Source organism: Nerophis lumbriciformis, linkage group LG39 (genome assembly GCF_033978685.3).
Source record: "Nerophis lumbriciformis linkage group LG39, RoL_Nlum_v2.1, whole genome shotgun sequence".
Taxonomy (NCBI): Eukaryota; Metazoa; Chordata; class Actinopteri; order Syngnathiformes; family Syngnathidae; genus Nerophis; species Nerophis lumbriciformis.
In genome coordinates, this window is record NC_084586.2 from 22,892,501 (window position 1) to 22,915,194 (window position 22,694).

The window sequence follows — 22,694 nt, forward strand, 5'->3', positions numbered from 1 at the left end:
TAAAATATAATTAGTAGGGAAAGTAATGACTTGAAATATCTGTCATCTGTGGTTGAAAGAGCTTCCATGTGCGTGTGTCTGTTCCTTTAAAAGGCGGAGCCAGTTGCCAAGTGATGTCATCGAGGGTTGAGGGGCCTGTTGCCAAGTGATGTCATCGAGGGTTTCAACGGTTTTAGCTTTTTTTTGTCGGCTCTATTGTGTCTTTTCACCGGATTGTGTTACCTCCGCTTCATATTGTGTGTGCTTCCATGGCGCCAATATCTTCTTGTCAACAAACGGGGTATTGTTTGGATGGCAGGTTTGTCATTTCATTGAGTTGTTGGTCGTTATTCCCATCGTGTGTTTATGTTGTCTGCTGTGTCAGTGTGACCTGGTCTCCTCCTCTTTGATATCAACTTCATGTTGGTGCGATACTGCTTGTCGCTTCCACCAGTAAAACGATATTTCCTGCACTCATGACGCCGTCTTGTTGTCCACAAATAAAACCACATGCAAACTAGCGTGCTACGTTACGTACAAGCTATCGCTAATGGCGTTGAAAACTGACCGAAAAGTAATTAAATTACTCATTACAAGTAAAATGAACACGATAACATCTCATCTTTAAACTCTACTGTATATGTCACTTCTTTAATGTGGCCTCTTTTAAACTCTACTGTATATGTCACTTCTTTAAAGTGGCCTCTTTTAAACTCTACTGTATATGTCACTTCTTTAAAGTGGCCTCTTTTAAACTCTACTGTATATGTCACTTCTTTAAAGTGGCCTCTTTTAAACTCTACTGCATGTCACTTCTTTAAAGTGGCCTCTTTTAAACTCTACTGTATACGTCACTTCTTTAAAGTGGTCCTTTTAAACTCTACTGTATAAGTCACTTCTTTAAAGTGGCCTCTTTTAAACTCTACTGTATATGTCACTTCTTTAAAGTGGCCTCTTTTAAACTCTACTGTATGTCACTTCTTTAAAGTGGCCTCTTTTAAACTCTACTGTATACGTCACTTTTTTAAAGTGGCCTCTTTTAAACTCTACTGTATATGTCACTTCTTTAAAGTGGCCTCTTTTAAACTCTACTGTATGTCACTTCTTTAAAGTGGCCTCTTTTAAACTCTACTGTATACGTCACTTCTTTAAAGTGGTCCTTTTAAACTCTACTGTATAAGTCACTTCTTTAAAGTGGCCTCTTTTAAACTCTACTGTATGTCACTTCTTTAAAGTGACCTCTTTTAAACTCTACTGTATATGTCACTTCTTTAAAGTGGCCTCTTTTAAACTCTACTGTATATGTCACTTTTTTAAAGTGGCCTCTTTTAAACTCTACTGTATATGTCACTTCTTTAAAGTGGCCTCTTTTAAACTCTACTGTATATGTCACTTCTTTAAAGTGGCCCTTTTAAACTCTACTGTATATGTCACACATATTTGGGATTCCAGAAAAGAACAAGGAAAGCTTGGCGTGTCCTACCTGGGCTTGTCCTTGTGCGGGTGTGTTATCTCCCGCCACTCTCGTCTGAGCGTGTCAAACTTCCAGGCGTCGTCTGGAAACAATTGAGAGGAAAAAAAAAAAAAAAAGGTTGGTTTTCGTGTTTTTCCAAGAGTGGCCTTCAACTTTGTGCAGGAAGTGATAAGCTGCCAGGACAGTCACTTCATTAGGTACAAGGAGATAGGATACACTATATTGCCAAAAGTATTTGGCCACCTGCCTTGACTCACATGACCTTGAAGTCCCATCCCATAGGGTTCAATATGACCTTTTGCAGCTATTACAGCTTCAACTCTTCTGGGAAGGCTGTCCACAAGGTCGCAGAGTGTGTTTATAGCAATTTTCCACCATTCTTCCAAAAGCGCATTGGTGAGGTCACATAAAAGGCCTGGCTCTCAGTCTCCGTTCTAATTCATCCCAATGGTGTTCTATCGGGTTCAGGTCAGGACTCTGAGCAGGCCAGTCAAGTTCATCCACATCCATGTCTTTATGAACTTTGGAAGAGGAAGGGGCCCGCTCCAATCTGTTCCCACCAGGTTGGGTAGCATGGAATTGTCCAAAAATGCTTTGGTATCCTGGAGCATTCAAAGTTCCTTTCACTGGAACTAAAGGGGCCAAGCCCAACTCCTGGGAAAAAACAACCCCACACCATAATTCCTCCTCCACCAAATGTCACTCGGCACAATGCAGTCCGAAATGTAGCGTTCTCCTGGCAACCTCCAAACCCAGACTGGTCCATCAGATTGCCAGATGGAAAAAATGTGATTCATCAGTCCAGAGAAGGTGTCTCCACTGCTCTAGAGTCCAGTGGTGATGTCCTTTACACCACTGCATCCCACGCTTTGCATTGGACTTGGTGATTTATGGCTTAGATGCAGCTGCTCGGCCATGGAAACCCATTCCATCAATCAATCAATCAATGTTTATTTATATAGCCCTAAATCACAAGTGTCTCAAAGGGCTGCACAAGCCACAACGACATCCTCGGTACAAAGCCCACATAAGGGCAAGGAAAAACTCACCCCAGTGGGACGTCGATGTGAATGACTATGAGAAACCTTGGAGAGGACTGCATATGTGGGTAACCCCCCCCCCCCTCTAGGGGAGACCGAAAGCAATGGATGTCGAGTGGGTCTGACATAATATTGTGAGAGTCCAGTCCATAGTGGATCTAACATAATAGTAAGAGTCCAGTCCATGAAGCTCTCTGCGTACTGTACGTGGGCTAATTGGAAGGTGACATGAATTGTGCAGAAAGTCTTTGCACTATGCTGACCTCTCTGTCAGTTTACCTGGCCTACCACTTGGCGGCTGAGTTGCTGTTGTTCCCCAAACTCTTCACTTTTCTTATAATAAAGTTGACTTGAGTATTTAGGAGCGAGGACTGGATTTGTTGCACAGGTGGCATCCTATGACGGTCCCACGCTGGAAATCACTGAAAGCGGCCCATTCTTTCACAAATGTTTGTAGAAACTAAGTGCTTGATGTGATACACAGGGCCAAGTGATTAGTGATTCATTTGGATGGGTGGCCAAATACTTTTGGCAATATCGCGTAGAAGCGAAGGCGACACCTACTGAGGGTGCTGCCGTCCACGCCCAGGCCGCCAAAGACCAGCAGGGTGTGCTGGGAGGTGGGCGTCATGGTGTGCACGGAGCGGCCCATGGGCGCGCGGGACGAGGAGAAGTCGCTAATAAAAAAAAAAGAAAAAGGAAAGGGTTAAGAACACATGAAAGTGTCAAAGTGCCAGCGACTGAGTGAGTTACAATTGAGTCCAGGTCCACTGGTTCAGGTCCAGGCAGAAGAGGTCCAACTCGGCACTTTCCTGCAGAACATGGAAGGCCACCGGAAGAGGATGTTCAACAAGAAAAAGTTTTATTTACAGATGTTTGTCACTGGTGCATCATGGGAGTCTCACCACGCCGCCACACACGTAACCTTTGCTCCCCAACACGCTGCTGGCGTGACAGCCTCGGTGGGCCGGGGCCGGACCCTGTGGACCACATGCAGACTTTAGGACCGCCCACATCCTCCACGTTCTAGTTTCAGGCGCAAAGATGCTGATTTTCACTGTAATGGTTAAGTCTGTTTTCATAATTATGTGGAAGTTATCACACAACTCTTATGCTTAAAGGCCGTTGCTATAGTTATTATCAATTGTGCTGAAGTTGTACTTTTCTATCTGCGCAAAGAGACGACTTGCAAATCCAAGATTGCGAGTCGTCTCGTATCAGTGTTTGTGTCCAGAACATGGAGTACCGTGACGCAGACAAAGCAGAGACAGGGTGATATCACGAGTGTCAGCACATTTCCATTTCTGAATAATCATATATTGTGTCTAACTGGGGCTGCTGAAATGACCCCCCCTTCCTTCAGAAGCAGCCTCAGTGATGTAACCAGGGACCTCCCGAATAAATAGAGGAACACGTGGGCTGTGCCTTAGAGCGTAACTGAGTGTGCAGCCCCAAACGTCTCTCCGCATTGGGCCAAAATGAACTGTGTCTCTGCATGATTCCTTGCTTCTTGTCTGTTTAATAGATGTCATCAGTGTTTGAACCTGACAGAGGGCCAAGTGAGGCTGGATCCTATCAAATTAAATGACATGACGGACCAGATTTTGCCCCGGGGCCTCGAGTTTGACACTTGTGCGCTAGATCCCACGGATGGAGCTGTGAAGAAGCTTCTGGAACTAATGTCCATTTTTGTAATGATACTTTTGGTACCTCGAGATAAGAGTTGAATGGTTCTGTGAAACCCTTAAAGAGAAACCTACACGGTGCTTTTTGGCCCCCGGGGCCTTGAGTTTGACACCTGTGCGCTAGATCCCACGGATGGAGCTGTGAAGAAGCTTCTGGAACTAATGTCCATTTTTGTAATGATACTTTTGGTACCTCGAGATAAGAGTGGAATGGTTCTGTGAAACCCTTAAAGAGAAACCTACACGGTGCTCCTTGGGCCCTCAAAGCAGCACAATTTTAGCAAAAGAAACATTTTACGGTTGTGTAGCACAACCAACTGCTCATTTTATGAAGTATTGACCTTGGAGAGCAGCCTTCAATGTCATCTCTGTCAAACATCGACAGCTTCTCCATATTTTCATGGATAAATGTTTAGATATTCAACTATATGCTTATAATAATAATAATATATTTTATTTGTAAAAAAGCACTTTACATTGAGTAAACAACCTCAAAGTGCTACAGCGTATTAAAAAAATAAAAAAATAAAATAAAATAAAAAGTTAAAATTTTTTTAAATTTAAATTAAAATAAAAAAATACAAACTAGAACAGCCAAATAGCTACAACTAGTATGCATATATCTAAAAAAAAAGAAGGCTTTTTAAAAAAAAAGAAGGGTTTTAAGCCTTTTTTAAAAGCATCCACAGTCTGTGGTGCCCTCAGGTGGTCAGGGAGAGCGTTCCACAGACTGGGAGCGGCGGAGCAGAAAGCCCGGTCTCCCGTTGTTCGTAGCTTTGTCCTCGGAGGTTGGAGGAGGTTAGCCTGTCCGGAGCGGAGGTGTGGTGTGGAGGATTTGGGGGTGAGTAGTAGAGGGGGGCATTTTCCATGGAGGCACTGGTGGGTTAGTCGGGAGACTTCACTAAACTTGGTCACGTTTTGGATGATCTTTGTGCTTCACACTCTCGCTTGGAAAAACTAAGTTATGTCCAACTCTAGCTACAAGCTAACGCTATCGAGTAAGAGTTGGTCGGCTTTTAGGGGGTTCACCGGAGGACATTTGGTGGCAAAAATGAATATGCTAAAAACTGGAAAGGTGAGGCCCTGGTCTCCCAAAGTACAAAACATTGAACATAGTGGGCCAACTTCGGGGTTTTGACAGTTTAGTTAGCATTAGGCTAGCAGGTTGTGACGTTGACGGGTAAAAAAAAGGTGAGGCCAACCTGAGTATCAATAAATAATAAATAAATCAATATGCTGAAAAACTGGAAAGGTGAGGCCCTGGTCTCCCAAAGCACAAAACATTGAACATAATGTGCCAACTTCGGGGTTTTGACAGTTTAGTTAGCATTAGGCTAGCAGGTTGTGACGTTGACAGGTAAAAAAGGTGAGGCCAACCTGAGTATCAATAAATAATAAATCAATCAATATGCTGAAAAACTGGAAAGGTGAGGCCCTGGTCTCCCAAAGCACAAAACATTGAACATAGTGTGCCAACTTCGGGGTTTTGACAGTTTAGTTAGCATTAAGCTAGCAGGTTGTGACGTTGACAGGTAAAAAAAGGTGAGGCCAACCTAAGTATCAATAAATAATAAATCAATCAATATGCTGAAAAACTGGAAAGGTGAGGCCCTGGTCTCCCAAAGCACAAAACATTGAACATAGTGTGCCAACTTCGGGGTTTTGACAGTTTAGTTAGCATTAGGCTAGCAGGTTGTGACGTTGACAGGTAAAAAAGGTGAGGCCAACCTGAGTATCGGGTACGCTCCACGTCCTGGTGCGGGTGTCGAACACGTTGACCTCGTTGTTCCAGCCCCAGTAGCGGAACAAGGTGCCTCCGATGATGGTCTAACCAGGACAAAAGGGGCCCAGTAAAAACCGTTGGTACCTCAGGTGACATCAGCACTTACCCAGGACATGTCTTCAATCACGAAGCTCCACGACGGCATGTTCCTCACCTCAGAGATGGTCTTGCAGCCGTAGCCCCCGAAGTAGACCAGCCTGCAGCCGAGCACCAGGACAATGTAACAGGCGGCTGTGTGCCCGGACTCACCTGTCTGCTGAGAGTCAGTCCTCACCGCTCGCCGTGCACCCAGCAGCTGTGGTCGGTCCTGGGTGAGGGTGGCGTTCCCTGGGAGGCCACCACCGTCCTCCATGGGTAGCTGCGCTGTGTGAGGTCCACGCTGAACATCTGCACAGGGAATGTCTCATCAGACAGCAGGAATGTGGAGAACAGAAGGATCTGGAATGATGGCTGAGATGACAAGTGAAACTTGAGAAAAATGTATCTCCTTTAATGACAAGGTTGCTTTTATTCTTTCTCCTTCTCCATCCATCCATCCTTCCATCTTCTTCCGCTTATCCGAGGTCGGGTCGCGGGGGCAGCAGCTTAAGCAGGGAAGCCCAGACTTCCCTCTCCCCAGCCACTTCGTCCAGCTCCTCCCGGGGGATCCCGAGGCGTTCCCAGGCCAGCCGGGAGAGATAGTCTTCCCAGCGTGTCCTGGGTCTTCCCCGTGGCCTCCTACCGGTCGGACGTGCCCTAAACACCTCCCTAGGGAGGCGTTCGGGTGGCATCCTGACCAGATGCCCGAACCACCTCATCTGGCTCCTCTCGATGTGGAGGAGCAGCGGCTTTACTTTGAGCTCCCCCCGAATGACAGAGCTTCTCACCCTATCTCTAAGGGAGAGACCCGCCACCCGGTGGAGGAAACTCATTTGGGCCGCTTGTACCCGTGATCTTGTCCTTTCGGTCATGACCCAAAGCTCATGACCATAGGTGGGGATGGGAACGTAGATCGACCGGTAAATCGAGAGCTTTGCCTTCCGGCTCAGCTCCTTCTTCACCACAACGGATCGATACAGCGTCCGCATTACTGAAGACGCCGCACCGATCCGCCTGTCCATCTCACGATCCACTCCTCCCCCACTCGTGAACAAGACTCCGAGGTACTTGAACTCCTCCACTTGGGGCAAGATCTCCTCCCCAACCCGGAGATGGCACTCCACCCTTTTCCGGGAGAGAACCATGGACTCGGACTTGGAGGTGCTGATTCTCATCCCAGTCGCTTCACACTCGGCTGCGAACCGATCCAGTGAGAGCTGAAGATGTTGGCCGGAGGAAGCCATCAGGACCACATCATCTGCAAATAGCAGAGACCTAATCCTGCAGCCACCAAACCAGATCCCCTCAACGCCTTGACTGCGCCTAGAAATTCTGTCCATAAAAGTTATGAACAGAATCGATGACAATGGAGAATCTCCTTCTCCATTGAGTTTTAACGTGGCCACTCAGTGCTCGGCTGTGTTTAGTCTCTTGGAGTCTGTGTCCATGTCTGAGCTTACAGGGATAGTCGACAAACTAAAACCCTGGTCCTGTCCCACAGACCCAGTCCCCCCCTCGCTTTTTTAAAGGGGAACATTATCACAATTTCAGAAGGGTTAAAACCATTAAAAATCAGTTCCCAGTGGCTTATTTTATTTTTCGAAGTTTTTTTCCAAAATTTTACCCATCACGCAATAGCCCTAAAAAAAAGCTTCAAAGTGCCTGATTTTAACCATCGTTATATACACCCGTCCATTTTCCTGTGACGTCACATAGTGATGCCAACACAAATCATACTTGCCAACCCTCCCGAATTTTCCGGGAGACTCCCGAAATTCAGCGCCTCTCCCGAAAACCTCCCGGGACAAATTTTCTCCCGAAAATCTCCCGAAATTCAGGCGGAGCTGGAGACCACGCCCCCTCCAGCTCCATGCGGACCTGAGTCCACTTTCCCACAATATAAAGAACGTCTACAGTAAAGCAGTCCGTCTGCCGTAAACAGCAATGTTGTGACACTCTTAAACTGGACAATACTGCCATCTAGTGCATTTGACTTTTGTGCGTGCCACACAGCAATGCATCATCAGAGAGGGTGTTCAGCATGGTTAGAAAGATAGTGACAGAGAATAGAACAAGGATGGACAATTCAACCCTTAACTCAACAATGAGTAGATGAGTGTTATGTGTGTGTTTATGTGTAAATAAATGAACACTGAAATTCAAGTATTTCTTATATATATATATATATATATATATATATATATATATATATATATATAGCTAGAATTCACTGAAAGTCAATTATTTCGTGTATGTATATATATATATATATATATATATATATATATGAAATACTTGACTTGGTGAATTCTAGCTTCTAGCTGTAAATATACTCCTCCCCTCTTAACCACGCCCCCAACCACGCCCCTCGCACCCACCCCCCGAAATTGGAGGTCTCAAGGTTGGCAAGTATGCCCACATTGGACTGTTTTAAGTCTCGTCTTAAGACCCACTTTTATTCTTTGGCTTTTAACACTATGTGAGTTGTGTGGTCCTCTGTTTTTTATACAATTTGATTTCTATTTACTATTTTAATTGGTTTAACCCTTTAAAATCGTTTTTAAATCATATTTATTTTCATATTGTTTTTTTATTGGTTTTATATTTATTGGTGGAGCTAAGGATAATTTTTGAATATTGTTTCTAATATTGTTGTGCAGCACTTTGGAAACATTTTTGTTGTTTAAATGTGCTATTAGGGCTGCAACTAACGATTAATTTGATAATCGATTAATCTGTCGATTACTTCGATTAATCGATTAATAATTGGATAAAAGAGACAAACTACATTTCTATCCTTTCCAGTATTTTATTGAAAAAAAACAGCATACCGGCGCCATGTTCTTTCAACTTGCCAAATAAAACAAGGAAAATGTTACAAAAATGCACACTTTTGACACCCCTGCTATAGATAATAAAAAATTAAATGTGATAAATATATGGATAAAAATCAGAGCCTGGCAACGCATGCGCGTTTATCATAACTCTCTCTCTCTCTCTCTGTCTCTGCCCCTCCCTCACCAATGCTGCTGTTTGTTTTGTTTTTAACCCCTTCTTAACCCTGAACATACATTGAAAATACACGCAACCCTAACTCAAAATGTCGGACATTTGAGGCATTTAAGAAACGCCGCAAAAGAGGACATGTCCGGTGAAAAGAGGACGTATGGTCAGTCTATCCTAGCCCGTTAGCTGCTAGCATGCTAGCAGCGATCGGTTTCACTGGACATGTCCTCTTTTGCTAGCATGCTAGCGGCTAACGGGCTAGGATAGACTGACCACACGTCCTCTTTTCACCGGACATGTCCTCTTTTGCGGAGCTGTCAGGGCGGAGTTTCTTAAATGCCTCAAATGTCCGGCATTTTGAGTATTGTTTACACAACGTGCAGTACGCTACTTAATATGTCCGTGTGGAAACTCGTTCGGTACACCTCCGCACCCAAACCCCCGTACCGAAACGGTTCGATACAAATACACCCCTATTATTTTGATTATTGTTTCTCAGCTGTTTGTAAATGTTGCAGTTTATAAATAAAAGGTTAAAAAAATTCCCGCTTTTCCCAAAATTCACACATTTTCATGAAATTCCCATTGAAATCAATGGGACATTTTTCAGAGTTCCACAATTTTTCATCTGATTCAAACCATTCCAACTCCAAAATATTCAACATTTTCAAACTGTGTGCTCTTCTTCAACAATTAAAAAAAATTCCCGGATTTCCAAGAATTCAGTTTTTCGGGACATTTTTCTTCATTCAAAATGAATGGGACATTTTTCCAAGTTGCAAAATTTCCAAATTTTTCAACTCATTGCAACCATTCCACCTCCAACACATTCCACTCATCCTGGACATTCAAACTATCATTTTTCCAAGTTAAAAAAAATTCCAGGATTTTTCCAAAATTCCATTTTTTTGCAAAGCCCTATTTCCACCCTTTTTACTTAATATGTCCGTGTGGAAACTCGTTCGGTACACCTCCGCACCCAAACCCCCGTACCGAAACGGTTCGATACAAATACACGTACCGTTACACCCTTATTTTGATTATTGTTTCTCAGCTGTCTGTAAATGTTGCAGTTTATAAATAAAAGGTTAAAAAAAACAAAAACGTAGCCTCTGCGCATGCGCATAGCATAGATCCAACGAATCGATGACTAAATTAATCGCCAACTATTTTTATAATCGATTAGTTGTTGCAGCCCTATGTGCTATATAAATAAAGTGGATTGGATTGGAAGCTAGCTCGCTACAGGAAACCACCAAGTAGGCAGCCATGAAACTTTCATCATTTTGTTGTTGTATGTACGTAACATAAGTTGGTATGATTGTGATGACTTGCATTGATTGGAGTCAGACAGTAGTGACGATAACCTCCACTTTTCACAATAAAAGTCCTCCTTTCTGTCCAATACCACATGAAAGTTTGTCCAGCCCCCACACTCCTTTTTATGCACTTTACAAGAAATACATTGGCGGCAAACTCCGGAGCTTGCTAGCTTGTGTGCGCTAGTTTTCTGAGACTCTTATTTTGTTAGCGCGGGCAGGATGGAGCAGCGCTTTTATTGTGAAGACAGGAACCGTGCGGTCGGTCTTTAGGCTTTTGACGGCAGGTACGGTTGAAATAAAAATTGTTTCTCGCCTTGCTGTCGGTCATTTTTTCTTAATGATCAAGGCAGCAGCCAGCGTCACCTCACAAGACCCTCGGGTGCTGTGAATGTCAATCAAGTGACGTCACACTGAAGATTTATGATCCGTCATTTTTAAGTCTATTTTTTCAATGCTCAAACAAGCTAATCTACTGTAGCTTTAGCATGTAGCTCCCATAGCTAGGCTAACATTTGTGTCCCGCTGCTCGGACAAGCGCAGACTTGGTGTGTAAAATAAAATAAAATAAAAAGTGTACTTCTCTGTAGCGTCTCACTTTGTTGCTGTAACCACGCGGGTCCAATCCCGCGAAGGCGTAGAAGGAGTTGTTCACGCAGGAGCCGCAGAAGCCCGTCAGGTCCCCGGGCGTGTCGCCGCTCATCTCCCGCCGCTCCCTGGTGAAAAACAACAAGTATTTGTACGCTCCGGTTCCGAATCGTTGGGTATGGTAAAAAAAAAAAAAGAGCCAGGAGGACGTTACCATGCGCCGCTGTCCATGTCACACACCCACATCTCTGAGCAGGGGAGCCGCACGTCCTCACCATCCACCACCTGGAGACAACATGTGTCAGCTTCAAACACTGCTGACATCTATTAAACAAGACAAGAGGCAAAGAATTAAATTTGGACTCAATTGAGGAGACACGTCTGGACACACTACCCTTGCACAGTATCTCAGCACGCTCTGCACTCCTTTATTTGACTTTCTCCCCCCCACCTGACCACAGCTGCTTCCAGAGGGAAGTGGGTCGTAAACAGCGTTGCCTTTGGTTACCGAACAGTTCAAAGGGAGACGTGGTAAAATGGCTCAAAAATGGTTCGTAAAATACTTCAAAAAGAGCTCGTCTGGAAATTGGGCAGATCCTGCAATCTGTCTGCTTTGAAGTCACAGTGGAGTTTTAGGAGCCTTCCTCCTGGTAGGACCCATAGACAGCTCCCGTCCCCCTGCCAGGAACTCAATGTAATGTGATCATTTACAAACAATTGTTCTAGCAACATGCACAATACTTTTTATTTTATGCAACATAATGCAAGCCCTGATGGGACACACTATTAGGTACACTAATGTCAGTAACATTTGTTACCACTGGGTGGCACGGTGAGCAGAATAAGACATATTCAGGCTCAGAACACCTAGACTAATTAATGATTAATGGATTAGATTTATAAAGCGCTTCACAGAGAAGTGAGAACCCATCATTCATTTACACCTATCATTCATTCATTCATTCATGATTCATTCAGCGGTGTGAGCGTCACCGGGGGCAAGGGTGAAGTTTCCTGCCCAAGGACACAACGGCAGGGATTTTGAATGGTAAGAGGCGGGGAGGGAACCTGCAACCCTCAGGTTTCTGGCATGGCCGCTCTACCAACTACGCCATGCCGCCCCAGAATACATAGCATTATATACTTTTTATTTTTTTATTTTTTTTAAAGACTGTTAAAATAACAGTAGAGTTCCATCTACGTCCACATTTCATATCAGAAGTTGCTTGCTAACCGCTTTAAATAAAAAAAGACCAATTCAGGAAGTGGCTGACATACAGTGGTGGTCAAAAGTGTACGTACACGTGTAAAGGACATCATGTCATGGCTGTCTTCACTTTACAACTCTTATTTTTTTGTGATTGGAGCACATACTTGTTGCTCACAAAAAACATTCATGAAGTTAGCTTCTTTTATGAATTTATTATGGCTCTACTGAAAATGTGAGGGTGAAAAGTATACATACAGCAATGTTAATATTTGCTTACATGTCCCTTGGCAAGTTTACCTGCAATAAGGCGCTTTTGGTAGCCATCCACAAGCTTCTGCTTGACCACTTGACCACTAAATTGCTGCAGTTCAGCTAAATGTGTTGACATGGACTTGTTTCTTCAGCATTGTCCACACCTTTAAGTCAGGACTTTGGGAAGGCCATTCTAAAACCTTCATTCTAGCCTGATTTCGCCATTCCTTTACCACTTTTGAGGTGTGTCTGGGGTCATTGTCCTGTTGGAACACCCAACTGCGCCCAAGACCCAACCTCCGGGCTGATGATTTTAGCTTGTCCTGAACAATTTGGAGCTAATCCTCCTTTTTCTGACATCACATGGTCAAAGATAAGACCTTCTGGAGGAAAGTTCTGTGGTCAGATGAAACAAAAATGGAGCTGTTTGGCCACAATACCCAGCAATATGTTTGGAGGAGAAAAGGTGAGGCCTTTAATCCCAGGAACAACATTCCTACCGTCAAGCATGGTGGTGGTAGTATTATGCTCTGGGCCTGTTTTGCTGCCAATGGAACTGCTGCTTTAAATGGGACAATGAAAAAGGAGGATTAGCTCCAAATTCAAGTCTTTTAACATTTTCTAAAAAAAATTCCCGCATTTCCCAAAATTCACACATTTTCATGAAATTCCCATTGAAATCAATGGGACATTTTTCAAATTTCCACAATTTTTCATCTGATTCAAACCATTCCAACTCCAAAATATTCAACATTTTCAAAACTGTGTCCTCTTCAACAATTTAAAAAAATTCCCGGATTTCCAAGAATTCAGTTTTTCGGGACATTTTTCCAAGTTGCAAAATTTCCAAATTTTTCAACTCATTGCAACCATTCCACCTTCAACACATTCCACTCATCCTGGACATTCAAACTATCATTTTTCCAAGTTAAAATTTTTTCCAGGATTTTCCAAAATTCCCACATTTTCATGTGTGCTCTTCTTCAACAATTTTAAAAAATTCCCGGATTTCCAAGAATTCAGTTTTTCAGGACATTTTTCTTCATTCAAAATGAATGGGACATTTTTCCAAGTTGCAAAATTTCCAAATTTTTCAACTCATTGCAACCATTCCACCTTCAACACATTCCACTCATCCTGGACATTCAAACTATCATTTTTCCAAGTTAAAAAAAATTCCAGGATTTTCCAAAATTCCCACATTTTCACGTGTGCTCTTCTTCAACAATTTTAAAAAATTCCCGGATTTACAAGAATTCAGTTTTCCGGGACATTTTTCCCCATTCAAAATGAATGGGACATTTTTCTAAGTTGCAAAATTTCCAAATTTTTCAACCCATTCCACCTCCAACACATTCCACTCATCCTGGACATTCAAACTATCATTTTTCCAAGTTAAAAAAAAATCCAGGATTTTCCAAAATTCCATTTTTTTTGCAAAGCCCTATTTCCACCCTTTTTTCTGGCGACTACTTTTCAACCCACTTCAACCGTCAAATAATTCCTCTTAATCAGGACAAAAAAACGAAGTTGTTTGTTGAACTGGAAAAATTCCCACAATGCAACTGCTGCTTTAAATGGGACAATGAAAAAGGAGGATTAGCTCCAAATTCTTCAGGACAAGCTAAAATCATCAGCCCGGAGGTTGGGTCTTGGGCGCAGTTGGGTGTTCCAACAGGACAATTAGACTTAGACTTCCTTTTTATTGTCCTTCAAATTTGTACTTTACAGTACAGATAAGAACGAAATTTCATTTCATTAGTGGCAGGGGACTTTAATCAAGCTAATATGAAAAATGTGTTCCCCCATTTTCATCAATATGTGAATTTTGCAACCAGGGGTGGAAGCACCCTGGACATGGTGTACAGCAATATTAAGCACGCGTTAAAAGCTGCACACTGGACATGGTGTACAGCAATATTAAGCACGCGTTTAAAACTGCACCCCGCCCCGGCTCCTCAGACCATCGATATGTGATGCTAATTCCTGCATACAAGCCCCTGCTGATCAGAAAGCAAGCTACAGTCAAGCAGGTGACCACAATGACCCCAAACACCTCAAAAGTGGTAAAGGAATGGCTAAATCAGGCTAGAATGAAGGTTTTAGAATGACCTTCCCAAAGTCCTGACTTTAAAGGCGTGGACAATGCTGAAGAAACAAGTCTTCTTCGCATTTTTAGTTAAAGTACAAGTTAAAGTTAACTTATTTATTATTATATTATATTATATATATTATATAATATTATATTATATATATTTTGAGTGTTTACAACAAAAAAACATGCATTTTGATACATGGCGCCATCCTGGAAGTCTGCCAACTCCTCTTGTATTAGCATGTTGTTGTTTGCATGCTACATTTTATCCCAACTGTTTAGCAAATATAGTATGTTTAAATCTACAAATAGTGCCTTTTGGTATTTCCTCTTACCCGGTCACGTTTCGCTTATTTCTTATGTTTAAACCTAAGAATCAGAATTTTTGATACTTGGCACCATCTTGGAAGTATGCTATCGTCTTCTATAAGAGCATGCTACTGTTAGCATGCTAATAATTGTTTGCCAGGTTTTTAGCTAATTTTGTATGTTTATACCTAAAAATGAGAATTTTTGAAACTTGGCGCCATATTGGAGGTATGCTAACGTCTCTTATATTAGCATGCCTATGTTGGCATGCTAGGTTGTGAGTTCAAACCCCAGCCGAGTCATACCAAAGACTATAAAATGGGAGTTATTACCTCCCTGCTTGGCACTCAGCATCAAGGGTTGGAATTGGGGGTTAAATCACCAAAAATTATTCCCAGGTGTGGCCACCGCTGCTGCTGCTGCTCACTGCTCCCCTCACCTAGGAGGGGGTGATCAAGGGTGATGGGTCAAATGCAGAGAATAATTTCACCACACCTAGTGTGTGTGTGTGTGTGACAATCATTGCTACTTTAACATTGGCTAGCTTTTTCGCTAATTTTGAGTGTTTAAGCAAAAAAAAAAAAAAAAGATGATTTTTGATACACGGCGCCATCTTGGAAGTATGCCAACTCCTCTTATATTAGCATGTTGATTTTAGCAAGCTAACATTTTATCCAAACTTTAGCTAATAAGTTATGTTTACACCGATAAATAGTGCCTTTAGGTATTACCTCTTACGTGCTACCATGTCATGCTTTTTTTGCTAGCTTTTTCGCTAATTTCTTAGGTTTTAACCTAAGAATCATGATTTTTTTTCTATTTGGCGCCATCTTGAAAGTATGCCATTGTCTTCTATGTTAGCATGCTACCAATTTGTGTTCGGTTTATAGCTCATTTGTGTGTTTGAACCTAAAAATGATGATTTCCGGTAACTTGGCGCCATCTTGGAAGTATGCCAACGTCTCTTATTAGCATGCAAATGTTAGCATGCTAACTTTTTAGCTCATTTTATATGGTTACTCCTGAAAATTCGGATACTTGGCGCCATCTTACAAGTAACTAACTCTGATTTTGGCCCAAAAAAACGAACAAAATGTCCGACTTCCTGTTTGTTTTCAAACATGGCTACTTTAGACTTTTTTTGTTCGTCCTCTCAGGAGAGACGTCCCCAACCAAATTTGAAGATCAGTGAAAGCGGCGGCTGGGCCAATTTGTGAAAATCCTACAGGGGCCACTATTGAGGGGATAATTGGGGGACTTTCAACGCAAGTAAAGCTAGGAAACAGACACTTTTCCCTTGGACACTCATTTACAAACAATACAGAGTTTAAAAACATGTTATTGTACTTGATGTGTCATGCTGCGGGCCCTTGAACATTCTGCGCACATTCCACACAAGTAACAGGCCCTTATGTGTGATTGACAGGTAAGAATTTTGCTCGGGTGTGGCCCCGCCCCTTGAAGAGAACTGAAGGTCAGATTCTTCAAGCAGTGTGATGCTCAATGACACTTCTGAAGGTCAAAAAAATAAAAAAAAGATACTTTTTTGTAGCAGATTTATCTTGTCAGGCTGATTTTTGGGCCTCATTAAAGAAAATGACATTGGGGCCCCTCTGGGCAAGTGTTGCCGCACCTGGGATTGAAGGACTTGACATTTTGTCATGGTAGAAGGCAACACTACATTCAAATAATATAAACAATAGAACAGCTTCTGCTTTTAAAAACGCTTAGGTCAGCACATTTGGACTAAAACTTGCACAAAACAGGGTGTCCTAACTTTTTCCGGCAAGGGCCCCACACTTAAAAAAATAACAAAATAAAAATCAAAGTGAGCGGGGGCCATTTTTATATTTTTCATTTCTAAAACCAATACAAAATGTATTTTTATTACTTTTAGGGGTCCCCTCAAGTTTGGCCCCTGGTAACCAGATGGGTCTTAAAAAAATAACAAAATAAAAATCAAAGTGAGCGGGGGCCATTTTTATATTTTTCATTTCTAAAACCAATACAAAATGTATTTTTATTACTTTTAGGGGTCCCCTCAAGTTTGGCCCCTGGTAACCAGATGGGTCTTAAAAAAATAACAAAATAAAAATCAAAGTGAGCGGGGGCTATTTTTATATTTTTCATTTCTAAAACCAATACAAAATGTATTTTTATTACTTTTAGGGGTCCCCTCAAGTTTGGCCCCAGGGAACCAGATGGGTCTCAGTCATAATTTTTCTTTAAAATAAGTCATTTTTGTATTTTTTTTTATTCAACACTTCAATCTCTACAACAATATGAAGTCAAAAATGTTTCACCCTGTTTGACAAAAACATGTTTTAATGGAACACTAAATATGCAATCTTTTACCCCCAAAAATGTTGAAAGTGGAATATTTGATGTGAAGTCATTAAGTCAATACTTTGATATATTGATTTTAATTCATTATTTTTTGAGTAATGATTGTATAAAAAAAATCACAAGTTCTTCAACTAATGTCTCCATATCAATATTTTGGTACCGGAACCTAAATGTATTTCAATACTTTTCTAAATAAAAGGTGAGCACAAAAACTGTCATTATTGTCTTTATTGTAAGAACAAATGTTAGTGTACATGAAACATATGTTTATTATTCTCATTTAGTCCTTAAATAAAATAGTCAACTTGTCTTTTAGTAGTAAGTAAACAAACAGACTCCTAATTAGTCTATGCAGTAACATATTGTGTCATTTATACACCTATTATTTTATACACATTATGAGGGACAAACTGTAACAATTGATTAATTCACTTGTTCATTGACTGTTAATATCTGCTTATTTTCTGTTTGAACATGTTCTATCTACACTTCTGTTCAAATGTAATAATCACTTATTCTTCTCTTCTTTCATACTTGACATTAGTTTTGGATGATACCACACATTTAGGTATCGAAGTAGTTACAGGATCATACATTGGTCATATTCAAAGTCCTCATGTGTCCAGGGACGTATTTACTGACTTTATAAACATATCGATGTAATCATAGTAGTATCGGCTAGATACTTGGTATCATTACAGTGGATGTCAGGTGTAGATCCACCCATGGCGTTTGTTTACATTGTGATGGTGGTGAGCTATTGTATCCTCCTACGGTGTGTAGTGAAGCATGTTTAGCTATTCCTCGTCCTCCGGTGATAATGCTACTTGTACGAAACTAACTTTGTCGCCACGGTGACCAGGATTAGTGATTTAGAAGTAGCTATTCTAGTACACCGTACAACCCTAGTCCCAACTCAATATTTTTCAAAGTTGATTTTTTTCATGTTTGTTCAGTTTATTCCTTTTGTAAAATAGTTTATTCTTTGTTATGGCGAACACTATTGATGGGTCCGGCAACATCGATGCATCGGCGCATGCGTCGAGCTCATAGAGCAAAACCCTGTGTCGGTTTTAGAAAGTCACGTGACCGATCATGAGCTGTTTTGGTCACGTGACCGATACGCCAACTGTGTCGCCTCCTCTGTGCCCTGTGAGCGGCTCTTTTCTACAGCCCGAGAAATAATAACTAAGAAGAGAAATCGTCTAAAATGTAATACGTCGGAATTTTTTTTAAATTAAAAATGTGTAAAAAAATAAAATTAAAACAATTCCCAGTCCACAATCATCCACAACACGTTCTCTTAGATTTCCATGTTATGATACATGTTCACATTATTTATTGACTGTATCTAAAAAAGATACAAATATATTTTTATTTAAATGAAGATATGAAATAATCCTAAATGAAATATTTATATTATTGTATACAGGTAAAAGCCAGTAAATTAGAATATTTTGAAAAACTTGATTTATTTCAGTAATTGCATTCAAAAGGTGTAACTTGTACATTATATTTATTCATTGCACACAGACTGATGCATTCAAATGTTTATTTCATTTAATTTTGATGATTTGAAGTGGCAACAAATGAAAATCCAAAATTCCGTGTGTCACAAAATTAGAATATTACTTAAGGCTAATACAAAAAAGGGATTTTTAGAAATGTTGGCCAACTGAAAAGTATGAAAATGAAAAATATGAGCATGTACAATACTCAATACTTGGTTGGAGCTCCTTTTGCCTCAATTACTGCGTTAATGCGGCGTGGCATGGAGTCCATGAGTTTCTGGCACTGCTCAGGTGTTATGAGAGCCCAGGTTGCTCTGATAGTGGCCTTCAACTCTTCTGCGTTTTTGGGTCTGGCATTCTGCATCTTCCTTTTCACAATACCCCACAGATTTTCTATGGGGCTAAGGTCAGGGGAGTTGGCGGGCCAATTTAGAACAGAAATACCATGGTCCCTAAACCAGGCACGGGTAGATTTTGCGCTGTGTGCAGGCGCCAAGTCCTGTTGGAACTTGAAATCTCCATCTCCATAGAGCAGGTCAGCAGCAGGAAGCATGAAGTGCTCTAAAACTTGCTGGTAGACGGCTGCGTTGACCCTGGATCTCAGGAAACAGAGTGGACCGACACCAGCAGATGACATGGCACCCCAAACCATCACTGATGGTGGAAACTTTACACTAGACTTCAGGCAACGTGGATCCTGTGCCTCTCCTGTCTTCCTCCAGACTCTGGGACCTCGATTTCCAAAGGAAATGCAAAATTTGCATGGTTGGGTGATGGTTTGGGGTGCCATGTCATCTGCTGGTGTCGGTGCACTCTGTTTCCTGAGATCCAGGGTCAACGCAGCCGTCTACCAGCAAGTTTTAGAGCACTTCATGCTTCCTGCTGCTGACCTGCTCTATGGAGATGGAGATTTCAAGTTCCAACAGGACTTGGCGCCTGCACACAGCGCAAAATCTACCCGTGCCTGGTTTACAGACCATGGTATTTCTGTTCTAAATTGGCCCGCCAACTCCCCTGACCTTAGCCCCATAGAAAATCTGTGGGGTATTGTGAAAAGGAAGATGCAGAATGCCAGACCCAAAAACGCAGAAGAGTTGAAGGCCACTATCAGAGCAACCTGGGCTCTCATAACACCTGAGCAGTGCCAGAAACTCATGGACTCCATGCCACGCCGCATTAACGCAGTAATTGAGGCAAAAGGAGCTCCAACCAAGTATTGAGTATTGTACATGCTCATATTTTTCATTTTCATACTTTTCAGTTGGCCAACATTTCTAAAAATCCCTTTTTTGTATTAGCCTTAAGTAATATTCTAATTTTGTGACACACGGAATTTTGGATTTTCATTTGTTGCCACTTCAAATCATCAAAATTAAATGAAATAAACATTTGAATGCATCAGTCTGTGTGCAATGAATAAATATAATGTACAAGTTACACCTTTTGAATGCAATTACTGAAATAAATCAAGTTTTTCAAAATATTCTAATTTACTGGCTTTTACCTGTATACTAGGGCAGGGGTCACCAACGCGGTGCCCGCGGTCACCAGGTAGCCCGTAAGGACCAGATCAGTCGCCCGCTGGCCTGTTCTAAAAATAGCTCAAAGAGCAGCACTTACCAGTGAGCTGCCTCTATTTTTTAAATGTTATTTATTTACTAGCAAGCTGGTCTCGCTTTGCTCGACATTTTTAATTCTAAAAGAGACAAAACTCAAATAGAATTTGAAAATCCAAGAAAATATTTTAAAGACTTGGTCTTCACTTGGAATAAGCGGTAGAAAATGGATGGATGGATGGGTCTTCACTTGTTTAAATAAATTCATTTATTTTTTACTTTGCTTCTTATTACTTTTAGAAATACAATTTTAGAGAAAAAATACAACCTTAAAAATGATTTTAGGATTTTTAAACAAATATACCTTTTTACCTTTTAAATTTCTTCCTCTTCTTTCCTGACAATTTAAATCAATGTTCAAGTAAAAAAAATTTTTTTTATTATTGTAAAGAATAATAAATATTTTAGCTTCTGGTTTTTTGACGAAGAATATTTGTGAAATATTTCTTCAAACTTACTATGATTAAAATTCAAAAAAAATATTCTGGCAAATCTAGAAAATCTGTAGAATCAAATTGAAATCTTATTTCAAAGTATTTTGAATTTCTTTTAAAAATTGTGTTCTGGAAAATCTAGAAGAAATACTGATTTGTCTTTGTTAGAAATATAGCTTGGTCCAATTTGTTAAATATTCTAACAAAGTGCAGATTGGATTTTAACCAATTTAAAACATGTCATCAAAATTCTAAAATGTATCTTAATCAGGAAAAATGACTAATGATGTTCCATAAATTCATTTTTTAATTTTTTCAAAAAGATTCAAATGAGCTAGTTTTTCTCTTCTTTTTGTCGGTTGAATTTTGAATTATAAAGAGTCGAAATTGAAGATAAACTATGTTTCAAAATTTTTTTTATTTTTTTTTCGTGTTTTCTCCTCTTTTAAACCGTTCAATTAAGTGTTTTTTTCATCATTTATTCTCTACAAAAAACCTTCCGTAAAAGGAAAAAAAAATGTACGACGGAATGACAGACAGAAATACCCATTTTTTTTATATATATACATTTATTTATTTAGCTATTCTTGTTTAAATCACACTTACGTGTAACTTACAAATGACAATATATTTATTTATTTAAGTGTGTATCAAACTGGTAGCCCTTCGCATGAATCAGTACCCAAGAAGTAGTTTTTGGTTTCAAAAAGGTTGGTGACCCCTGTACTAGGGCATCAAATCAGTGTCAGTTGAGTCGGTCCATAGGTTGCCTGTAGGGATTTTTAATGTCCAGCAGATGTCAGTATTTAGTGACACAGTATCGACACAGTATCAATACAGTTTTGCAATGTGTCGAAACGCTTCATGACGCCTCATCAACCCATCACTAGCGAACACTATTTATTATAATTATGATTTATTTATATTTATCATAATTTCAAAGTGTCATTTTTGGTCAACTTGGACTAATTGGAGCCTTAAATATGTCAATAATTCCTAACATTGATTGGAGAATGGCAGCTTTGTTTTATTAGTCAACTTGTCTCATTAAATTTCACTTGCTTTTATTTCCATTTGAGATATTAATTAGCATTTGTAGCGTGGGCCCTTAAAAGTCAGCTGCGGACTGCAAAAGACCCCCCGGGGCCACACTTTGGACACCACTGCTGTAAAATGTTCCACATGGAAACTTTTCACTGCGACATCCACTTGAGGCTTTTTTTTAAACAAAGCAAACATCAACCTCCTGCAGGGTTGACAGTGTACACACCACCTGTGCACAGGTGACCTCACCTGGCATCCCAAGTGCACAGGTGACCTCACCTGGCATCCCAAGTGCACAGGTGATGTCACCGGTCATCCCAAGTGCACTAGGTGACGTCAGGTGATGGTACCATTGCACAGGTGACGTATGGCACTGTTGGTGTGCACAGGTGACGTCACGTGACGTGATGGTGTTGAAAGCGACGCACCTGGAAGCCCCCCAAGACGTGCAGGCTGTTGTCGTGGATGAAGGCCGAGTGGTTGATCCTCTCCAGGCGGCTGGTCGACGCAGTCATCGCTAACTTCTGGTGCCTAAAAGCCGCTAAAAGTGTAAATAAAAGAAAAGAAAGCAAAGAAAAGGTGCGGCGGAGAGGACGAGCGGCGCGTAGGAGGAAGAGAGTTGTAATGTTGAAGGCGCTGTCACGTCACGTAACGCGCTCCTCCCCGGCCGTGCACGAGGCTTTCCCCCGTGCGCGCGCGGGCGGCTCCCTTTGTAAACATCACCTGTCGCGCGCAGGTGCGATCGATTTAATTAGGACTTGGCTCAGCGCGGGCACGTGATTAGTAGCGATTACCTTCACCTGTGTGACGTCACAGCCCTTTTATTCGCCTTAACTCTTTGTGTGTGCGCGTGACTGCCACGCTCATTGATGACATGTTTACTTTTATTTTTTTAATTAGGGAGCGCAATGTGAGGAGCCTATTA

General features: G+C 41.2%; 1 protein-coding gene across 1 annotated transcript in view; it reads right to left on the reverse strand.

Annotated features, from left to right (window-relative positions):
* Window positions 1–22,469, reverse strand: part of LOC133577758 (kelch domain-containing protein 1-like) — a 37,970-nt gene extending 15,501 nt beyond the window's left edge. Inside the window, exons 1-10 of the mRNA XM_072912700.1 lie at window positions 22,198–22,469; window positions 11,167–11,237; window positions 10,963–11,080; window positions 6,236–6,348; window positions 6,068–6,158; window positions 5,907–6,005; window positions 3,399–3,473; window positions 3,247–3,305; window positions 3,058–3,170; window positions 1,463–1,535 (exon numbers count right to left, since the gene is read on the reverse strand). Coding sequence (XP_072768801.1) covers window positions 1,463–1,535; window positions 3,058–3,170; window positions 3,247–3,305; window positions 3,399–3,473; window positions 5,907–6,005; window positions 6,068–6,158; window positions 6,236–6,348; window positions 10,963–11,080; window positions 11,167–11,237; window positions 22,198–22,284 — 899 coding nt within the window. The 5' untranslated portion in view covers window positions 22,285–22,469. The remainder of the gene's footprint in view (window positions 1–1,462; window positions 1,536–3,057; window positions 3,171–3,246; window positions 3,306–3,398; window positions 3,474–5,906; window positions 6,006–6,067; window positions 6,159–6,235; window positions 6,349–10,962; window positions 11,081–11,166; window positions 11,238–22,197) is intronic.
* Window positions 22,470–22,694: the final 225 nt, after the last annotated feature.